At 42.9% G+C, this 19104-nt stretch overlaps 1 protein-coding gene across 4 annotated transcripts in view; it reads left to right on the top strand.

The window, feature by feature from the left end:
• Positions 1-8245: 8245 nt before the first annotated feature.
• Positions 8246-19104, top strand: part of MITF (melanocyte inducing transcription factor) — a 188206-nt gene continuing 177347 nt past the window's right edge. For 2 of the 4 annotated variants that reach the window (XM_087887955.1, XM_034440585.2), the window contains exon 1: positions 8246-8554. In XM_087887955.1, coding sequence (XP_087744081.1) covers positions 8451-8554 — 104 coding nt within the window. In that variant the 5' untranslated portion in view covers positions 8246-8450. The remainder of the gene's footprint in view (positions 8555-19104) is intronic. The other 2 variants (XM_034440588.2, XM_034440584.2) reach the window with 2 other exon arrangements.

Raw genomic sequence — 19104 nt, 5'->3', positions numbered from 1 at the left:
TCCTCCTCCTATTTTCCCCAGCACAACAGCTGTTTGTAAAGTGAGTTGGACTGAAGGAGAGAGTGACTGGTGGGTCATGGTTAAGGGCAAATGGGGAAGGGTATTTGGAATGAAGTAAAGTTAGCAAAAGGGACGTGTTGGCTCAGTGGCTAAGATGCTGAGCTTGTCGATCGAAAGGTCAGCAGTTCAGCAGTTCAAATCCCTAGTGCCACGTAACGGAGTTAGCTCCCTTTACTTGTCCCAGCTTCTGCCAACCTAGCAGTTCGAAAGCACGTAAAAAATGCAAGTAGAAAAATAGGGACCATCTTTGGTGGGAAGGTAACAGCATTCCATGTGCCTTTGGCATTTAGTCATGCTGGCCACATGACCATGGAGACATCTTCGGACAGCGCTGGCTCTTTGGCTTTGAAACGGAGATGAGCACCACCCCCTAGAGTCGGGAACGACTAGCACATATGTGTGAGGGGAACCTTTATCTTTAAAGGTTTAAAGTTAGCAAAGGATGCTAAGAAGAAGAAAAAGGCTTTTTCTTATGTTTAAGATAGAAAAGAAATAACCTGCACTATGAAGAGGGCAACGTTATAATGGGTAACAAAAAAGAAAATGATTAAACTCGTTGTTTAATTTATTGAGTGATTTTATTTCTATAACAGCCCACCTCAACAAGTAACTCTGTGCAGTGTACATCATAAAATAAAACCAATTAATGGCACCAAGTAAAACTGTTACTATGGAACACAGAACATATAACAATAGAATTTGAAGGGACCTCAGAGGTTTTAGTCCAACCCCCTACTCAAGATCCTATACAGACCTATAAATGTTAATACAGTCAGGAAATGGGGCCCATAACACACTCAGGTTCCAGGTTTAGCCACACAACAAAGTCTTTGTGACCTTATGAAAAACAACCAGATCAGGGTCATCCTTATATCTGAAGGGACAGTATTCTAGAGGGCAGGGATTATGGCAGAAAAGACAGGTCTCCTGGTTTCCACCAGCTGACATTTCTTGACTGAGAGGAGCTCCAGCACGCCCCACCTTCCTGCCTGAATTGGACAGGTAGAACAACTGGGAGAAGATGGTCCCTTAGGTAACCCAATCAAAAACCATGAAGGGCATTAAAGATGATATACAATATTTTAAATTTCACCCAGAAGCACACTTGGCAGCCACTGCAGGTCACAAAGTGATGTCACATGTGTTGAATACCCTTTACCGTGCAGCCATGTTCTGCACTAGTTGAAGCTTCTGAATGTTCTTCAAGGGCAGCTCCACGTAGAGCAGTGGCCTCCAACCTTTCTGGCTCAGTGGACTGGCGGAAGCAGCGATGGTGGCAGCGGGGGAAGGAGAGGGGATGCTTTTGCATGAATGTGCGCCATTTTCACAAATGTACATCCATTCGCACACCACTTCCACGGTCCAGTTCCAAATGGACCAGGCCAGTGGTGGGATTCAAAATTTTTTACTACCGGTTCTGTGGGCATGGCATGGCTTGGTGGGCATGGCAGGGGAAGGATACTGTAAAATCCCCATTTCCTCCCGATCAACTGGGACTCGGGAGGCAGAGAATAGATGGGGGCAGGGGCAGTCAGAGATGGTATTTACCGGTTCTCCGAACTACTCAAAATTTCCACTACTGGTTCTTCAGAACTATTCAGAACCTGCTGAATACCATCTCTGGACCAGGCCGCAGATTGGGGGTGGCAACCCCTGATGTAGAGTGCATTGCAGTAGTCCAGACAAAAGATCACAGAGACATGAGTGACTTGCTCACTTTTTTCTGAGAGGAGGATATAAAACAGGTTACCTTCTTGTTTTTGTTTTGTTAAAGCAAAACTCCCAGAACAGCTTACAATCATGCCTTGTAGTTTCATTCAAAGCATTAATTAGGTTCAGTCCTACCTAGCTTTTTGTTATCAGCCAAGGTCAGCTGGGTACTGTAGAAAATAAAAGCAACATTTACGATGGGTATGTTGGGTTAGAGAAGTGGGCAGGAAAAAATAGAAACCAATGTTACGTTTTTCGCTTAAGAAGTAGAATTTAAACGGGGAAGTATAGGATGACAAAAATAATGCCTAAGTGAAAAGGAAACTGGATATATATGGTTCACAAACTGAATACGAAACAGCAGTGTATGGTGACTGCTAAAATGGTACATACAATATTAGGAAACACCAAGAGAGGCAGAGTTTTCATACTAAGGGACTGCCCCACTACATTTTCCACCAATGAATCTTCTTGAATAGTGTGTCCAATTCTGGACAATATGTTTTAATGAAAATTCTGAAAAAAAAATTGAAACAAGGTGGAGGAAGGCACAGAATGTTGAATAAACTAGAAGAGATACATTATCTTAAAAGGAGAATCAGGAAAGAGAAAAGGCCATTGCTAAGAGACACTGCAATTTGCAAGGAAGAGAAGGAGTGCCAGCTTCAAAGTCTTGTTCTCTGTTACCCCCAGATGGCATGACAATTAAAATGAGCACCAGTTGTAGGAAGGCAGATTGTATGTGAGTGTTAGGAAATACTTCCTAAAAATTAAGATCTGTTCAATAGTGGAACAAATTACTTAGGAGAGGTGGTGGGCCTTCCCTTCTTCAGTGATATTCAGCTGAAGGGTGGTCTGTCATGAAGCAGATGGTTGGATGGTGATGATTCTATGGTTCCTTCCAACTCTGTAATTCTGTGAGGCAAATGTGAGAGTTATTACTGATATAGTATAATCAGTACATATGGCAGTTTCCAGAGCACCATCAATCAAAGAGACAAAGCTTGTACCCAGGAACTTCTAGTCAGCATTTTGACAGAGGGAGAATTATAACATTTTTAAAACTTAGCAGTCGAATGAGGACTTCTGTCTAAATCAAACATTTCCATGTCCTATTTGAAGAGTTGAAAAGGCAAATATTCTTTTATCACCTGCTGTAGAAAATATGATTTATTGTTTCATAAAGATGCTGGACTCCTCGCAAAGAAAACTATCCTTGACAAAATCTTGAAGCATTAAAAAGGGAGGAGTGGAAGGTAAACCTTCTCAAATTAAAGAGATCCTTCTCAAGTGAATCATTGCCATCCAGAGATGCTTAGCTCTCTGACACATAGCCCTCTAGAGGTCTATTTCATACAAAAAAAAAAAAAAGGAGTCAAGCCTTAAGATTGCATGGAAGTCACTTCCTGTGATCTATCTGCTTTGTCCTCTAATTTCACATATCTGTAAGATGAATATCAATATGTGAAGATACCCTTTGGTGAGTCTAAGCAGCAGAGTTAGGCGATATGGTATCCTCTAGATGATTTGAATTATAATCCACAATGCGCTTTGACTCTAACCATTTTCCCTACTGCCTCCCATTTATTTATTTATTTATTTTATTTGTTTAAATTTCTATACCGCCCTTCTCCAAATAGGACTCAGGGCGGTGCACAGCCTAAGTAAAAACAAAGCATACAAAATTTAAAAAACAGTATTAAAATAATTAAATATTCTGGCCGTAAATTAAAACAACCCAATTTAAAATCAATTTAAAATTTAGCTCAAGCCAGCCCAGCTAGTTGAAATAAATAGGTTTTCAGGGCCCGACGAAAAATCCGGAGGTCTGTTATTATACGTAACTCTGGGGGAAGGTTATTCCAGAGGGTGGGCGCCGTCACAGAGAAGGCTCTCCCCCTGGGGGTCGCCAGCCGACATTGTCTGGCGGACGGCACCCTGAGGAGGCCCACCCTGTGCGAGCGTACTGGCCGGTGGGAGGCTATTGGTGGCGGAAGGCGGTCTCGTAAGTACCCCGGCCCTAAGCCATGGAGCGCTTTAAAGGTGGTCACCAACACCTTGAAGCGCACCCGGAAGACCACCGGGAGCCAGTGCAGCTCGCGCAGGAGAGGTGTCACATGGGAGCGCCTCGTCGCCCCCATAATCCCCCGCGCGGCCGCGTTCTGGACCAGCTGGAGCCTCCGGGTGCACCCCAGGGGGAGCCCCATGTAGAGAGCGTTGCAGTAGTCCAGGCGGGAAGTGACTAGTGCCTGAGTGACTGTGCGTAGAGAGTCCCGATCTAGAAAGGGGTGCAACTGGCGTATCAGGCAAACCTGATAAAAAGCCCCCCTGGCCACGGCCGTCAGATGGTCTTCTAGAGACAGCCGTGCGTCCAGGAGGACGCCCAAGTTGCGAGCCCTCTCCGTGGGGGCGAGTGATTCGCCCCCAATAGCCAGCGATGGCATCAGCTGGCTATATCGGGACGCTGGAAGCCACAGCCACTCGGTCTTGGAGGGGTTGAGTCGGAGCCTGTTTCTCCCCATCCAGGCCCGCACGGCCTCCAGGCACTGGGACATCACTTCAAGGGCATCGTTGGGGTGGCCTGGGGTGGAGATGTACAGCTGGGTGTCATCAGCGTACTGATGGAACTCCACCCCGAAGCCACGGATGATCTCACCCAGCGGCTTTACATAAATGTTGAACAGAAGGGGCGAGAGGACCGACCCTTGTGGCACCCCACAAGCAAGGTGCCTCAGGGTCGACCGCTGCCCCCCCGTCAACACAGATTGCGACCGGTCAGAGAGGTAGGAGGAGAACCACCGCAGAACGGTGCCCCCCACCCCCAACCCCACCAACCGGTGCAACATGATACCATGGTCGATGGTATCAAAAGCCGCTGAGAGGTCTAACAGGACCAGGATAGAGGAGCAACCCCTATCCCGAGCCCTCCAGAGATCATCCACCAACGCGACCAATGCCGTTTCCGTGCTGTGCCCAGGCCGGAAGCCGGACTGGAGCGGGTCTAGATAGACAGTTTCATCCAGGTATCGGGGAAGCTGTTGCGCTACCACACTCTCAACAACCTTCGCAACGAAGCGAAGGTTGGAGACTGGATGATAGTTAGCCAAAACAGCTGGATCCAGAGAGGGCTTCTTGAGGAGGGGCCTCACAACCGCTTCTTTCAAAGCGGCCGGCAGGACCCCCTCACTCAAAGAAGCGTTAACAATCTTCTGGAGCCAGCCTCGTGTCACCTCCCAGGAAGCCAGTACCAACCAGGAGGGACACGGGTCCAATAAACATGTGGTCGCGTTCAGCCGTCCCAGGACCCTGTCCATGTCCTCGGGAGCCACAGGATCGAACTCCCCCCAGATAACACTCTCAAGACCTGCCTCAGTCATCCCGTCCGGACATACCCAGTCATGATACTAATGATGGCTGATTTCAAATTCTGGCAAGGTTTTGAGCTGTATTTCAATGATAAATAAGATCAGAGACAGTATAGGAAAATTAAAGTTGGCACTTCTAATAGCATTGGTCTCTTTCTTTTTCTTTATTAACTTCAAAATACTTGTACTACTATTGATGACTGTATCTCCATCACTTAGTCTCCATGATTTACTTCTTCAAGTCCTCATTGGTTAAAGATGGGAGCATTTTAAAATCTTCACTATGTAAAAATATTCAGAAGAGGGCAATTCATTGGACCTATCAAAAAACTATTAGATCAGAGCAAGTCACAATGTGTCAGCTAGTCACAAAAATCTCCAATGAGAAATAAGAAAAGGAGAAGCTGCTAATATTAAAACTCTAGGCCAAAATGTAATAGATATTCTGTTAAGAGCAACATACTTCTTGATTTACTTCTGGCACTTATTTTATTTTTATTTATTTATTTATTTCATCAAGCATGTATTTTGTGACAGATACCAGTGTAAACATAATTATAAATACATGAAAAGGATACGAATTAAAGAAAACCTTAGGACAGGGAGGGTAGGCAGAAGTAACAGAACAAGGCATCTGATGTTAGCAGGAAGGAAAGGCAAACATCATAATGTGGACTCCTTGATACTCTCTGAGCTTGGTTGTTTTCTTGAAGACATTTCATTCCCCAGCTAGGTAACATCATCAGTGCTGCAAGAAAACAACCTAGCTCAGAACCCCTCACTTCAACCCTGAGTTTCTTTATTGGCAACATTATAATAATCCAATGTACCAAAATCCTAGGACCAGTGGGAACCAAGGTTGCTGACAGATTTATAGACCGCCAAACACATGGGGATAAATATGTTAAGCCATTCAATTCCCAAGGCCACAGAAAACATTCTAAAAGAGTATAACAATTTATCCCTGCAGATATGTGTTGTGAATAGAGTATTAGACAAAACTGAGCAAAGAAGATGATGCAACCTTGATAGTTAAATTCTATGAAGAATGCTTAAAAGAACTGGATATGTTTAGCCTAAAGAAGAGCAAGAGAAGGCTGGTATGATAGCAGTCTTCCAAAACTTGAAGGATTATCATAAGAAAGAGGATGTAGATTTCTTCTCTCTGTAGCTCCTGTGAGTAGGGCAAGAACCAGTGGGTGTAAATCTTACAGGACAAAGATCCAAATTTGAAATAAGGAGGAATTTTATGACCATAAGAGCTACTGTATGAAATTTTAGATGAGCCTGCCTCTTGGAGTTGCAGGGTCTCTGTCACTGAACTTTTTCAAGCAAAGATTGGGCAGTCAGTTGTCCAGGATGGTATGCAGAAACCTGCTCTGAGTAGAGGGCTGGACTAAAACTCCCAGCCCTATAATTTGAAGAAATCACTGCAATCTGCATTCTGAGAGTTAAAACACACTTTTGATGAGTTCATTCTGAGACTGACCTCTAAAATTTGTGAAGAAAGGAGGGGGCAGAAGAGAATTATGTGCAATTTATGTTTCTTGCTCTCATTTGCAAGACATAGAGGAAAATGACAGGTCCCTTTCATAAGTGGGGCATATTCAGACAGGATAGCAATAGCAATAGCAATAGCACTTAGGCTTATGTGCTACTTCACAGTGCTTTACAGTCCACTCTAAGCGGTTTACAGAGTCAGCATATTGCCCCCAATAATCTGGGTCCCCATTTTACTGACCTCAAGGATGGAAGGCTTGAGTCAGTGACAATTGAACTGATGAATTAATGGCAGCTGTCCATCAGCAGAAGTACCCTGCAATACTGCATTCTAACCACTGTGCCACCTCGGCTCATATTCTTAAGCATTCTTAATATCTTATTGTTGTTATTTGCAAAGTCGTGTCCGACCCATCGTGACCCCATGGACAACGTTCCTCCAGGCCTTCCTGTCCTCTACCATCCCCCGGAGTCCATTTAATCTCATGCCAACTGTTTCAGTGACTCCATCCAGCCACCTCATTCTCTGTCGTCCCTTTCTTCTTTTGCCCTGTCTTTCCCAGCATTTTGCCCTCAATCGTTCCAGTGAGTCCTTCCTTCTCATTAAGTGGCCAAAGTATTTGAGTTTCATCTTCAGGATCTGGCCTTCTAAAGAGCAGTCAGGGTTGATCTCCTCTAGGAATGACCAGTTTGACCGCCTTGCAGTCCGAGGGACTCGCAGGCGTCTTCTCCAGCACCATAGTTCAAAGGCCTCAATTCTTTGGCGCTCAGCCTTTCTTATGGTCCAACTTTCACAGCCATATATTGCAACTGGGAAAAACCACAGCTTTGATTATATCTTAATATCTGGAGAGGTTCTAAACAACTTTTAGGGCACTAAAATTTAAAATTTAATTACACCTTCATTAAAGTCAATCTTGAACATTTAAGAGTAAAAAGTAAGCAGCAACCAAAACAGATTTGTTGAGCTGCTGTGTAAAAACAAAACAAAACAAAACATGCCAATAGAAGCTTTAAATCAGTATGTATTTAGTATGTAGATTTTGTATGTGGCTATGTGCATGTGGTTTTCTCCTGCAGGGCAACTTCAGTGTTTCAAAACCTAATCTGTGGTGACTTTACTTCACTGCTAAGCAAGTCCATATCCTGAAGGGATGGTCTCTGAGAAAACTTAAATACAGATCCTGGCAGATATAAAGAAGCTGAGGCATTTCTGAAGCGCCTTGACACTGGCAAGGAGTAAATACCAAGGGTCTAAGACAGAGACTTTAGGACAGAGGAGAGGGCACCCCTGCTCAGATGCAGAGCTAGTCTCCAATGAAAAAACGCAGAGCCTAATTTTCCTGGAAGGCTTGAGTGCTTTTCATTCTAGGAAAAGAAGCTCAGCCTCGCGCCCCCCACGCCACCGAAATACCCTTGGCCAGCGCTTTTGCTGACATTGACAGGACGCCTGCCGGTGTCTCTTTCGGCTCCGCCCTCGGCTTACGTCACGCTTCCTTTAGCCTTCTGGGAGTCGTAGTGCCTCTCCTCCGCGGAGCGCCTGACACCGTCTCCTTGAAAAGACTACAGCTCCCAGGCAGCACCGGGAGGGAGGTGTGGGCGAAGGGGGCGGGCGCCGCGGAGTCGGTCGCGGGGCATAGCAGTACGAAAACGCAGCCGAGTCGGCAAATTAGGCGAGTGGAGGCTGTGGAGCAAAGCGCGCGTGGCCAGCGTTCTGTGACCGCCGGGCAGGCTCTAACGCTGTGTTGGGAGGACGGGACGCTGCTTTCCCAACACCCCCACTCCCGCTGGGGGCGCGGAACGAGACGAAGGGTCATGCAGGCGGAATCGGGCATTGTGCCGGACTTCGAGGTGGGCGAGGAGTTCCACGAGGAGCCCAAGATCTACTATGAGCTGAAAAGTCAGCCGCTGAAAAACAGGTGCGCGCTCCTTTCCTGCCTCCTCCTCCTCCTCCCCCCCCCCCAAAAATCCACTGACTTTCTTCTGCCCTCCCCAAGCGTTCGCTTTAATCGATCCGGCAGGCTGGAGCGGGATCTCTCTTGCACCTTTTAATAACGCTAAGCCCCCTCCCTCCCCCAATCTTTTACCTTTTACCCAAGGTAGGTAAAATGAGGACCCGGATTGTGGGGGCAATAAGCTGACTTTGTATAAAAAAGAACACCGCTTAAAGGGGAGGGGGTTGCGAAAGCCCTACTAAGCAGGTATATACAAAAGTATGCTTAACGCATTGTAAGCCGCCCTGAGTCTCCGGAGAAGGGCAGCATATAAATCGAACCAATAAATAAATAAATAAATAAAATCCCCCCCCCCAAGGACATAAAGCGGGTAAATCAGGACCTGGGGTGGGGTGGGGGGCGGTGATGGGTTCCTTTTTGCCAGCCACCCTTCTTTCTGTCTCTCTCCTCCTCCCCCCCCCACTTGCCCCGACGGGCTTTTTGCCTCCTTTTTCCCTCTCCCCGTCCTGCTGCCCCTTTCCTGGTCCATCGGCACCTTCTCGCCTCCTCGCCCTCTTTCACTTTTGCACGGGAATTTCTCTCCCTTCCCTTCCCGCCCTCCCCCCCCTTCGTTCTCACCCCACGGCGCTCGGGGTCGTGGAGCTGTCCTCTCTCAGGGACTCGCTCTTTCCCCTGGTTCTTTCCTATCGCCGCTCGGAAAAGAAGGGATAACTTCTAGCCGGGGTGGGGGGGGGGTCCGGTGTTTTGGTGGGGATGGAAAAAAAACAAACAAACAAATCAGCGCCCGCAGCGCAGGTGGCTTTGCCTTTGGCTCTTTTTATTTTGCTGACCGCCGCAGCTCCTGTAGCAAAAAAAAATAAAAAAATAAAATAAAAACCCTCTCCTAAAGCGAGTGGTTTGCTGTTCCGTCACCTCTCAAGTTTGTGTGGACTTTTGTTATTGTTTGGCTTTGCAAGGTGTGCGCGGATAGCGCGTGTGGGTTGTTGGCATGCTGGGGTAGAAGAGGGCCTGCCAATTTTCCCTGGGGCGATGGGGGGAGGGGTGTTTAGGAAGTGGGTATGGTAAAAGAGAGGGACCCCTCAGCTCCTGAACGCCCCCCTCTTCCCAGTTCTCCACACACACACACTCCTTACACCCAACAACGTGGGTTTATTCTTGCTTCTCCTTCAAACCAAAGACTCCCTCTGACAGCCGGTGGGTGGGGGGGCTAAGTGGAAAGAGGAGTGGGAGAGAGAAAAGAGGGAGGGCTGCAGAAGAATCCTGGATGTGTCTACTGGTGCTTTTCAGGCTATTTGTAACCAAAAACAAAAGCAAAACTTTTTTTTTTTTATTTTAAGAAAAAAGATAATACAAATATTGAAAGGAAACAACCCCGGACTATAAAAGCAGCCATTTAGTGAGTGGTTCCTGTCATAATAGCAGTTTTGTTTAGTGTGTGTTTGGGCGAGGAAGGAGGGGCCAAGAGCTGTGGCTGGTATTATGTAAAGGGTATTGTTGGACCTCTCACCAGAGGCATTATCTGGCCTCTGCTGGGAGTTACAGATTTCCACTGATAGTTGCATGTATACTAAGCAATGCAGAGCGGAGAGAGAAAAACTCTTAGGTCTGTGTCTGCCTTGGACGGGCTGATCACATTTTGAATCACAAGGGTTGCTATACCATTGAATTGTTAGCCCAGTCACTTGTCTGAAATGGTATAGGGTCTCCTGATTTGAGCAGGGGGCTGGACTAGAAGACCTCCAAGGTCCCTTCCAGCTCGATTCTGATTGGTACAATAGTGGGAACCTACTTATTTTGCATTGGAACGATGCTATAGAGTTTGACGACTAAATAATTTTCTTGATCCCATGAATAGATTACACTGTTCAGAAATATTTATAGGCACTAAATAGTTTTTTTTACTGCATGTATAGATCACATTGATCAGTATTCATACATAGCATGAAGTGACAATGCAAGATACAATAAAGGAGAGTGAGGCTGGATTCATATATTATACTAAGTCATTGTTTTTTGTTTATTATTGCAATTTTTATTCTCCCCTTCTACCCATAGGGTACTTGGGATGGCTAATAATATAACATAAAATATTAACAATTTAAAATGTATAAACATAGCTAAAGTTGTTGCTAATATGAAAGGATCTGGCTGAAGACACATCTCTTTCTTCTTAAATGACAGCTGGCTGGGTTTGCACAGCACACAAGCTATTCAGTTTATAGTCTGCTTTTCTACTCAATTAAATACTCATGTCTCTAAAAAATTAAATGCATACATTAAAATTCATACTAAAATCAATTAACAACTATCCTAGTGGAGGAATTGAATCTTTGTAAATGCAGAAAGTGGGGGCCAAACTTAATTTCTGAAGTGTGTGGCATAGTTTGGAAAGAACTAGGTGAGCCAGATGTAACAGACCTCTGCCAATGGCAGCGAGTAAATAAATACAGATCTTCAAAAAGGCTTCTCTTGAAGGCCTAAATGGTTGGACTGGTTCACCATAATGAGGGAGGCAGTCCTTCAGATCATCAGCCCTTAAGCTATTTAGATCATTAAAGTTCATTTATTTAACTACCATAGGAGATGAGTAGGCTGAGCTAGAAGGCGGGGTTAAACGTGTCATCAGTTTGGAATCATTGCACAGCCACAAGAGATCCAAGTGCAGCTTCCCATGAATTCCATTGACTCTTATCTAGCTTTGACCATTAGTAGACCATATTCATATGCATACGTAGCAATAATAAACTCTCCAGTGCTTTGAACTTAGTTAGTGTTCCTGGTTCTTTGTGCCGGACAACATAGTAATCTACCCATTGCATTTTGTACCAACAGATTTCATTTTCAAAGGTAGCCTCGTTTAGTTACAGTAACCCAATACATGATGATAACTTGAAGACATAGACATAATCTGGTCCAGGTAAGGCAGCAACTGATATACCACTCTCAGCTGGTCAAAACCCCACTTGGCCAGCATTTCTACCTACTATTCAGGTAGGGGTTGTGAGTCCAAGAGGGCCCCAAGTTGTGGACCAGTTTCTTTATGGGAAGAACAATCCTTACACAGTTAATGCTAGCGCTATCTTGGAGCCACCATATTTCTAAACAAATAGTTACTCCCTCTTGCTGAGATAAAGTCAGAACTTCCTTCTACTCATCCATATCTTATCTCTGGTTTCACAGCTTCTCTGTTTCTGTAATGTCTGTAGGAATGATCTTTGGAGTCAGGAGAAAAAGCTGCTTGCCTAGACAACTGTTGTGGAAGAGAAGTATTTTCAGACTTCTAAGACTACCTTTGAGGTAGTCCTGGAATGAATACTAACACTGCCTTTATTATAAGGTTATAGGAACAGAATCTTGCAAGTCTGAAAGAGCTTCTTCCTTCCTTTCTTTTACTTTTAAAAAAATACCAAAAGAGGTTTCATTTTGAGATTCTTCCTTTCCTTCTATTAGTTCATACACCTTTTGCATGATAGGGGCCTAGATATTGGCTCTTCATCTTATCTACAAGGTCATCCTCACAGACCATTAAGATTCATTCTAGGGCAGGAGTGTCAAACAGGCGGCCCATGGGCCGGATGCATCATGCGCAGGCCACACCCACCCCAGCTCCGTGAAGGGGAAAAAACATCACGAAATGTCATGTGATGGCAATGTGACAAGTTTGACACCCGTGGCCTAGGGTGACAACATAAAGTTGAATATCATCAGTGTATATATGACACTTCACGCCAAACTGGGAGATGACCTCCCACAGTGACTTCATATAGATGTTGAAGAGAAACGGTTAGGGAGTGGTACCACTCGTCTTCCCATTAATACTGATCGGAAGCACCCATGGCTGCAGAATTCACTTTCCAGTCCTTACAGGCAGCCTGGAAGGATACCATAGTTCAGTGTTGGTGAACCTTTTCGGCACCGAGTGCCAAAATGTGAGTGTGTGGGCACGCGGGAGAGTGCCAGAAACCGGAAGAGCAGCTCCCTGGTGTGCATGTGCATGCTGGGAAGCTGACCTTCCAGTTTCCGCTGCATGCATGGTGCCGGCCACCTGCTGTTCCAGTTTCTGGCGCGCATGCATGCGCAAAGACCAGCTAGCCAGCATGCATGCACATGCCAGAAACCAGAAGCTCAGCTTCCTGCGTGCGCTAATACCAGCTGGCCGCTGCACATACACGCGCCGTAACCCAGAATTGCAATGGGCGACGGCTGGCATGCACGGAGAAATGGCTCTGCGTGCCACTTCCGGCACATGTGCCATAAGTTCACCATCACAGCCATAGTTGATGGTATCAAAAGCTAATAAGAAATATAATAGGGCCAAGAGGAATGCAGTCCCACCCATAAATTCATAGCTCATGGTTATCTATTAGAATGACCGCTTTCTTTTCATCCCACGCCCTGGTCTGTTAAGTACTGAACAGCAGCATATGACCAAGAAAAAGATTCATACATCTCACTAATCAGGCTAAATGTCAGGAAATCTTGGAAACAGTCCACCTTGATTACATTAAGATGAGATCTCTGTGAGTTGGTTGGAAGCTTGTATCTAACTTCCCTAAGTGATGGGCTTAGGCCTTGCTTAAGAAATAAGGATAGTCTGTTGCTGCTTTGGCATGTTTTGAACAGCCTTTTCTTTTCCAACTTCCGAGAATGCCCTAATCGAATCCTTGCTGTTGAAATTAAAATAAATTACAAAGAGTACAGATAATCTGCTTCATCTCAAGCTGAATCTTAATACTGACACTTTGATTTGCGTCTGAGAATTTGTGTATGTTTGATAGTACAAGACATGTAATCCCACTTTTCGCAATAGATAGCAGACTTCTTCCAGCATTTTGCTTCCATTGCAATATCTGAAATTTTCCCAAGGATTGACCCTGAACAGCAAGTGTAAGCTATCAAGGTATGGATACTTTTTACGAACTCCAATGATTTCAGGAAGAGTTGCTTCTACAGCGCTAGGCCTGATTCTACACTTAGGAACTTAAGTTCCTAAGTGATTTTTAGGAGAAATTTAAAGAGATTTATTTCCTCAGGCTTTTAACCCTGACTAATTTTTATTGATATCCATCTTGGGGAAAAGGTGATGGATTATTACTGATTTATTGTTGGTTTTGTGATTTTGATGTATTTTTTTTCCTGCATTTGTAATTTTAACTTGCTGTAATCTGCCCAAAGTTTATTTATTAAATTTATATGCCACCCATCTCGCTATCAAGAGAACTCTTACATCAAGATAAAAAAATGACAATATAAAACATTAAAATGAGCAAAAATTAGCTAATATAGGAACCGGTATATAATGGGGTGGAGATGGAGTCTTTTTGGAGATTTTTAATTCAACAGGCTAGAAATGTTAAATGAAACATTTTATATAAAGGAAGCAAATGCACTGTCTGCTGCCATTGTGTTGTTTTTAAGTTTAGAGACAGCTGAGGGCTGTCACTACACTTTGAGACTGTGGACTTGTTCAGTAGGGGATTCATTCCTATCCAAAATCTCAATCACCAATTCCTGTCCTTTTTCCTATTTACAATAGAAAATGATCTTATATGCATTTGATTATTTTGTACGCATCCAACACATTCTTTAAAAAATTGGGCATGTTCTAACTCAAAGGAAGTATACTGTAGATGTTCAACACCATGGGACCAAAACTTCTGTAAAATAGTGCATCAGAGTCCAATCCTACCAGATAACCCAGAAAGGCTAAAGATACAGAAAACTCCACTGAAAGAATCAGATGCATCTAGAACTTTGAACCTACTGTTTTCTCATTTTTCCCCAAAATGGTATGTTTCAGCCATCAACTATGGTTTACAAATCGCCGTAGCTAGAATCATGTTGCCCACTAAGGTCATAGCAACCAAAACATGACATGGCTCATTACATGAGTCAGGCATTGTCTCAGTTTACATATCATATTAAGCCATAATGTTGGCTGCCTTACAATGGGATATTTTGCGCTAGATATTTTGTGGGCCTGCTGTCATTGTATCTATGAAAATCTACAATGTTGAGTCAGTCTGAGCAAACACCTACTGAACATTATTTAAAGATAATGATTTTTCTTCCGAACAATCTCCAATTGCTATTTATATTGGAAACACTGAGGGCAAATATGCCTGCTGAATTTGGTTACATATAGATTTATTGAACATTATCATGTGGGCACAGAAAAGAAGGAAGAAATAATGTCAAAGAAATTGAAGGTACGAAATAAGAAAATTGCAAACCATCCTTTCTTTCGCTGCATCCTTCAGGCATTGCCTTTGGTTTTTTTAAGTTTCATCTTACCTCTCTTATTTTTAAGGATCTCATTAACCCCACAACTTTCTCAATATTCCTCTTCCTCTCCATCCATTCACTTTCTGTGTTCATTTTACAGTTCACTCTTTATTAATTCTCTCCTTATAACCAATCCAATTCCGCATTCTTCTTTCATATTGGGCTTTAATTTTTGTATTTAAGTCACATTCCTTCAGTAGCCATTTATTCTTAACAAAACAGGATAACAGAGTTGGAAGGGACCTTGGAGATCTTCTAGTCCAACCCTCTGCTCAAGCAGGAAACTTTATATCCTTTCAGACAAATGGTTGTCCAGTTTCTTCTTAAAATGCTCCCGTGTTGGAGCACCCACAACTTCTGGAGGCAAGCTGTTCCACTGGTTAATTGTTCTCCTTATTTCTAGGTTAGTTCTCTCCTTGATTAGCTTACATCCATTGCATCTTGTCCTGCCTTTAGGTGCTTTGGAATATACATTGACCCTTTCTTCTTTGTGGCAGCCTGGAAGATTGCTATCATGTCTCCCCTAGTCCTTCTCATTAAATTTGACACACCTAATTCCTGCAACAGTTCTTTGTATATTTTAGCCTGCCCAATCATCTTTGTTGCTGTTCTCTGCGTAGGGCAAACATTTTCCTTTATTACCCAAAACTGTTTACCAGAAAGTTCTTATTTAAATATCTCTATTGTGATAGGGGAATGAGTTCATGTGTTGTTACCCTAAAAAAAAAACACTTTTAGTTAATTTGGGATAATTCACCCAGATTTGGGAAGCACTGGTATAGGGAAATAATGATGTTTATTTGAGTCAGGCACAAAGCCCCTCTACAAAATAGTGGGTTTCAAATTTTTTTACTACTGGTTCTGTGGGCGTGGCTTGGTGGGTGTGGCATGGCTTGGTGAGTATGGCTTGGTGGGTGTGGCAAGGGAAGGATACTGTAAAATCTCCATTCCCATCCCACTCCAGGGGAAGGTTACTGCAAAGTCCCCATTTCCTCCCAATCAGCTGGGACTTGGGAAGCAGAGAATAGATGGGGACGGGCCAATCAGAATTTTTACTACCAGTTCTCCGAACTACTCAAATTTTCCACTACCGGTTCTCCAGAACTGGTCAGAACCTGCTGAAACCCACCTCTGCTCTACCAGCACAAATCCATATCTAGATTTAAACATTTTCCCAGTTGTATCAGCTACATCTGCACCCGTGGTATTTTTTCAACATGCTCAGTATAGTATAGATTTCCTTTTTATCATTTTTAACCCCTTGAGTACTAAGAATTACAAATGCATCCCCTCCAGTAGCCCATGTTCAGATAGGCAGGAATCAGCAGGCAGAAAACAATACTCTCATCACGGAACCACCAAGGAGGAAACTACATTCTCACTACTGCTGGCACTGTACCACTACTGCATATAAATAGGTAGCAATTCCTACACTCATTCACACTGATAATGTTATCTAGCTAGGCAGTGAAATGTCTGCAAGCAAACAAGCTTAGAGAGCACCAAGAACTCCACAATTCACTCCTGAACTACAGAATATTTTCTTTTAAATTTTAAAGCTTCAGCCAAATTCTTTTGTAGATCTGTCAAAACAACTATTCTAAATCATTGTCTTGGCCTGTCAGTTGTAAATCTGTTTCGAAGTCCTTGGTGCTCTCTGCTTGGTTGTTGTTATTATTGGTTTTTTTGCAGAAGTTTCATTAGCTAACTAGGTAATATGTTCACTGCCCTCTCCCCTGTAGGACTGAAGATGTTATAAACATCTTTTATACTTTCACTGTTTTACTCTGTTTCTTTCCTTTATTTCATAATACAAAAATGCATTCTTGACACTATCAAAACAATTCAGTCCCACATTCACAATTTATTATCATCCTTGTATTAACTATGGATAATAAGCAACCCAGTCATGCTTTTAATATTTATAGCCATTCCTTTGTCACACACACACATCTTGCCAGGCTCAAGGTTGACTCAGCCTTCCATCCTTTCTAAGGTAGGTAAATTGAGGACCCAGTTTGTGGGGGCAATAACCTGACTTTGTATAAAATATACAAAAGTATGAAGGCTATTGCTTAATGCACTGTAAGCCGCCCTGAGTCTCCGGAGAAGGGCGGCATATAAATCAAATTTAAAAAAACAACAACACACAAATATCTATTTGTTTATTTGTCTATCAATCTACCTATGAATAAACATGATTAAAATATTTAGCTACTCAGCCAACAGCCATCATCTTATTAATTCTTTGGGCTTTGAATATTTGCTTCTCTTTCTCCTTTCCCCTCTCTCCATTCATGTTACCCAACCTAATTGTAAAAGTCAGTTTTGGCTTTTGGCTATTATTATGATGGTTTTGGCACATTTTGGCTATTATCAGCCAGATGTACAGTATACACTAGATTTGTCATTTTTGTCCACCTATTGAATTCTTTTGAAGGACCTGAGATAAACAGAAGTTGTTGTTTGACTCTTTAAAGGTATAGTTAATATATCTTGGTCCAAATAAAACTGCCTTTTGCAATTGACTGATGGTGATTTTGTCAATGCCGATGGTATTCCAGTGGTACTCTTGTTGTTTTGGGATTGCACCTGAAGTGCCTATTACAGTTGGTATTATCTTTGTTCCTTTTGCCAAAGTCATTCTACTTCCATTTGTAGGTCTTTCTATTTTGAGATTTTCTCTAGTTCTTTCTTTTTTTAATTCTTTTTTTATTCTGCTGTCCCTAGGTATTTCAGTGTCCACTAACCAGACCTTTTGCTATTATTTCCTGCCTGTTTATATATAACTCAAGGAGGCAAATATACCTAATACTTTTGCCTTCTATTTTTCCTACAACAATAACCATCTGAGTTGGGTTGGGGCAAGAAAAATATATGTTGTAATATGCTACAAGCACAGTTGACATTTTTTTTTTTATTTAATACTGTGCATTCTAGAGAACCATTTTGGTGTAGTGGTTAAGGCATCAGGCTAGAAACCAGAAGATGGTTAGTTCTAGTCCCAGCTTAGGTACAAAACCAGCTGGGTGACCTTGGACTAGTCACATTCTCTCAAGATTAGGAGGGAGAAGACAATGGAAAACCACTTCTGGAAAATGTTGCCAAGAAAACTGCAGTGATTGGTCCAAGCAGCCTTTGAGAATCGGATTTTATAGATTGGAAGAAACAAAACTCTATGCAGCCTAAGATTTGGAACCTAGAGACTATTTTACAAGACAACATATCATAATGTGGCCTGCATTCAATGAACCAGGAGGTATATGTAATGTACTGATACAGGATCAGAATGAAATCCCTCTGCAATGATTGATTTGGTCCGTGTTGTCAAAAGATCTCCTTTGACAGATCTGAGATATGTGAGCCAGAAGCAGCATTGGCAGCTGTGGCTCTATGGCTCAGAGCCATCCTGAAGTTACCTCATATTAGTGTGAGGATGTTAATTGATTTAGTTGCTCTATCTTATCCCCGACAGTTTAGATAGCCATATTTAGATAGCCATATTTGTACGCTTGTTGTTCAAATAGGATTTGAATATTTGTTGAAGAACCTTATGTAATCAATAAACCTTTTTGTGTTCCTGTATCTTATTTGCTTTTTCCTTATCATTTAGCCTTTTGTATTAGTACTCAAATAGGTTCATATTTGAACTGAATGTAATTTGAGAATCTGATCAAATAAAGAAGTTCATTTTCCATCACAGTCAAAAGGTACCAGTATCTGTGCGGTCCCAAATCAACAATGTGATGCTCAGTTGAATGAGTTCCCCAATTGTTAGAAATTAGAGGGAAGAGTGCCAAATCACTCTGTTCCCATACAGCATTCTAAATAAGAAGGTTTCTCAATTCGGTAAAGAAAACCAGATTGCTTGTCACTCTGCAGTTTTTTTTCTTAATAGAATAGAATAGAATTTTTTATTGGCCAAGTGTGATTGGACACACAAGGAATTTGTCCTGGCGCATATGCTCTCAATGTACATAAAAGAAAAGATACATTTGTCAAGAATCATAAGGTACAACACTTAATGATAGTCATAGGGAACAAATAAGCAATCGAATCATATTAGGAAACAGTCAATATAAATCGTAAGGATACCAGCAACAAGGTTACAGTCATACAGTCATAAGTGGAAGGAGGTGGGTGATGGGAACTTTGTAAATGGCAATCATAGCCTGATAAACAGATTGCCATGAAAATCACCTGAAACAGTTATTACCCCCCCCTCCCTC

The sequence above is a fragment of the Pantherophis guttatus genome, chromosome 2, assembly GCF_059756535.1.
Source record: "Pantherophis guttatus breed Tessera chromosome 2, ASM5975653v1, whole genome shotgun sequence".
Classification (NCBI taxonomy): domain Eukaryota; kingdom Metazoa; phylum Chordata; class Lepidosauria; order Squamata; family Colubridae; genus Pantherophis; species Pantherophis guttatus.
Note: the sequence above shows the minus strand (reverse complement) of the source record. Positions and strands in the feature narration are given on the sequence as shown.